This window comes from Agrilus planipennis, unplaced genomic scaffold (assembly GCF_000699045.2).
Source record: "Agrilus planipennis isolate EAB-ADULT unplaced genomic scaffold, Apla_2.0 scaffold7, whole genome shotgun sequence".
Taxonomy (NCBI): Eukaryota; Metazoa; Arthropoda; class Insecta; order Coleoptera; family Buprestidae; genus Agrilus; species Agrilus planipennis.
This window is the reverse complement of record NW_020439340.1, coordinates 1,291,699-1,293,758: the sequence shown is the minus strand read 5'-3', so window position 1 is coordinate 1,293,758 and position 2,060 is coordinate 1,291,699. Positions and strand designations below refer to the sequence as shown.

General features: G+C 28.4%; 1 protein-coding gene across 1 annotated transcript; it reads right to left on the bottom strand.

Moving 5' to 3' along the window:
- Window positions 1-1,185: 1,185 nt before the first annotated feature.
- On the bottom strand, window positions 1,186-1,928 carry LOC112905730 (vesicular integral-membrane protein VIP36-like). Its single transcript, XM_025978749.1, has 3 exons — window positions 1,746-1,928; window positions 1,509-1,675; window positions 1,186-1,420 (listed from the first exon to the last, which is right to left on the bottom strand). The coding sequence occupies exons 1-3, from the start codon at window positions 1,882-1,884 to the stop codon at window positions 1,205-1,207; spliced, it is 522 nt and encodes a 173-aa protein (XP_025834534.1). The 5' UTR covers window positions 1,885-1,928; the 3' UTR covers window positions 1,186-1,204.
- Between the last annotated feature and the right edge of the window lie 132 nt (window positions 1,929-2,060).

Below are 2,060 nucleotides of genomic sequence, written 5' to 3'. Positions count from 1 at the left end.
AAGATTACGTTTTATTATGGTAAATGAACAAAAATTATTTTGCTTGTTAAATGTACTTTTAATTTTTTTTTGGTCCAACAGTAATTTCACAATTTCTATGTTACATACATTACAAATAAAACATTGAAACCATTACAAGTAATCACAAGATTTCTTACACACTTTGAGAGCGAAAATGTAACTTCTCTTTTTGGCACATCTTTTTAATTCAAATGCTAAAGAAGTGTAGTACAATTTAAAAATAAAATAACCATTTATTCCTTAATTCAAGCTTATTTGTCTAACATTAATCATAAGAATATCTTATCAGCATTTTGTTTTTTATAAATTGTGAAAATTATTTCTAGAAAAGTAAAGTAAAGGAATTAAAACACTTGGCAAGTTTCAACAACATTGTGAAACTTGCCAAGTGTTTTAATTCATTTACATTACTTTTATAAAAATGTTTCACCAAGTGCCAAGCGAGTCTACAATTTCAATTAATTATTTCTAGGTTTAAAATAAATCAAATCCGGTCCACAAAATAGGAAAAAGGTAGCCCAGAAATAAAGTATTAAACTGTATACGTAGATGTAAAAAAGTATCCTTAACAATTTATTAAATTATTTATTTATCTAAAATTAATAGAGGATAACACACCTTTATATAAATGACAATAATATACAAATCAGTCAGCATTTCTTTTTTCAGAAAATATACAAGGAGCCTATCGTAATTAGGACCAAATTACATATTACTTAATCAATATAAAACGTGTAAAAAGTTACGCAAATTGCCTCATAAAAATATATTAATATACAGCCTCAAAAAAGAATCTGTCTGAAAATAACATTTACATATAGCATATCCTCATATCAACAGTATTTACCCCAATCAAATCACTTAAAAAAGAAAGCTGAACACCCTTTTCACCCTTCATTACCACAAAAATGTCCCAGAGGTCCACAATTTTTTTTTTAATTTTAATGTTTGCACAGTTTAAATTGTATCACCAACTAGNGATGTTTCATTACTGTTTTGTTGCCATGATGTAATTTTACTACATTTACGTTCAAGGCCACCTAATTTATGCATAGAAATGACCCATAAGCTCTTGAACACATTACACATGTAAAACGGAAGGATATTAATAAATTAACAATAACAACTAACAAATGATTGATCACGCAGCTGATGTATCAAAATTATCAAAAATTATGTACACTTAATAAAACCTCTTTCTGCTCTGTTCTTGTTGCTTTTGATAAAACATACATCCAAGTACCACACATGCAACAAGAGCTATACTTCCTACCAGCATGAGTAAGAAAATTTTAATACCAGACAATGAAGACGGTTTAGCATCATCAACGTGATCTCTGGGAGGCTCAAAGTATGTGGCTGAAGGCAGAATATTAGACCTGTCTTCTTTTGCTTCAGCCTATTAATTTTAAAATTGTTAATGAAAGATGTTTGTAATAAAACATTACAAACTTAATCAAATAACATTAATAATGCAAAATACTTGCCTCATTTGGCTGGTCTAGTTCATACATTTTTACTGAAATAATATCATGATTATCAGACAGATCCCCTGTAGTTGCCGAAAATCCAAAGTAATATCCTGTTGGTAATTTAACTCCTTTTACTTGAAAGCATTCCTTCCATGCTGCTTTATTTTCTATATCAGTTGATACTATAACAAAAGTGATGGTAGTTTAGTTTATTATATTATAAATAAATAAAACACCAATTAACCATCTTACCTGTTAGTACATCATGCTCATACTTTACAGAAATATATGTATCATAATCCACATTCCTAAACTTGGCTTCACATCCAGCTAACTGGGTATGGGTACCATCACGATCATGATCATAATGTAAAGTTCCATTATTTATCATTGCTGATATGTAAGGATGCTGGTGCTAAAGATAAAAAGGTAAGATATCCAAAGTTGTAGTCAATTTTATTAAAAAATTTAACCAAAGTCTTAAAAATTCAAACAGTAACAAATTTTAAAGTAAGGAAAAATGTTTTCACACTATAAATAAAGAAAAAAATATATACAATGTGAGGA

Coding starts and splice junctions, on each gene's coding strand:
- LOC112905730 (XM_025978749.1), bottom strand. CDS start 1,884: ATGATAAATAATGGAACTTTACATTATGATCATGATCGTGATGGTACC. Junction 1,676..1,745: donor TGAGCATGATGTACTAACAG/GTAAGATGGTTA, acceptor CTTTTGTTATAG/TATCAACTGATATAGAAAAT. Junction 1,421..1,508: donor AACTAGACCAGCCAAATGAG/GCAAGTATTTTG, acceptor TAAAATTAATAG/GCTGAAGCAAAAGAAGACAG.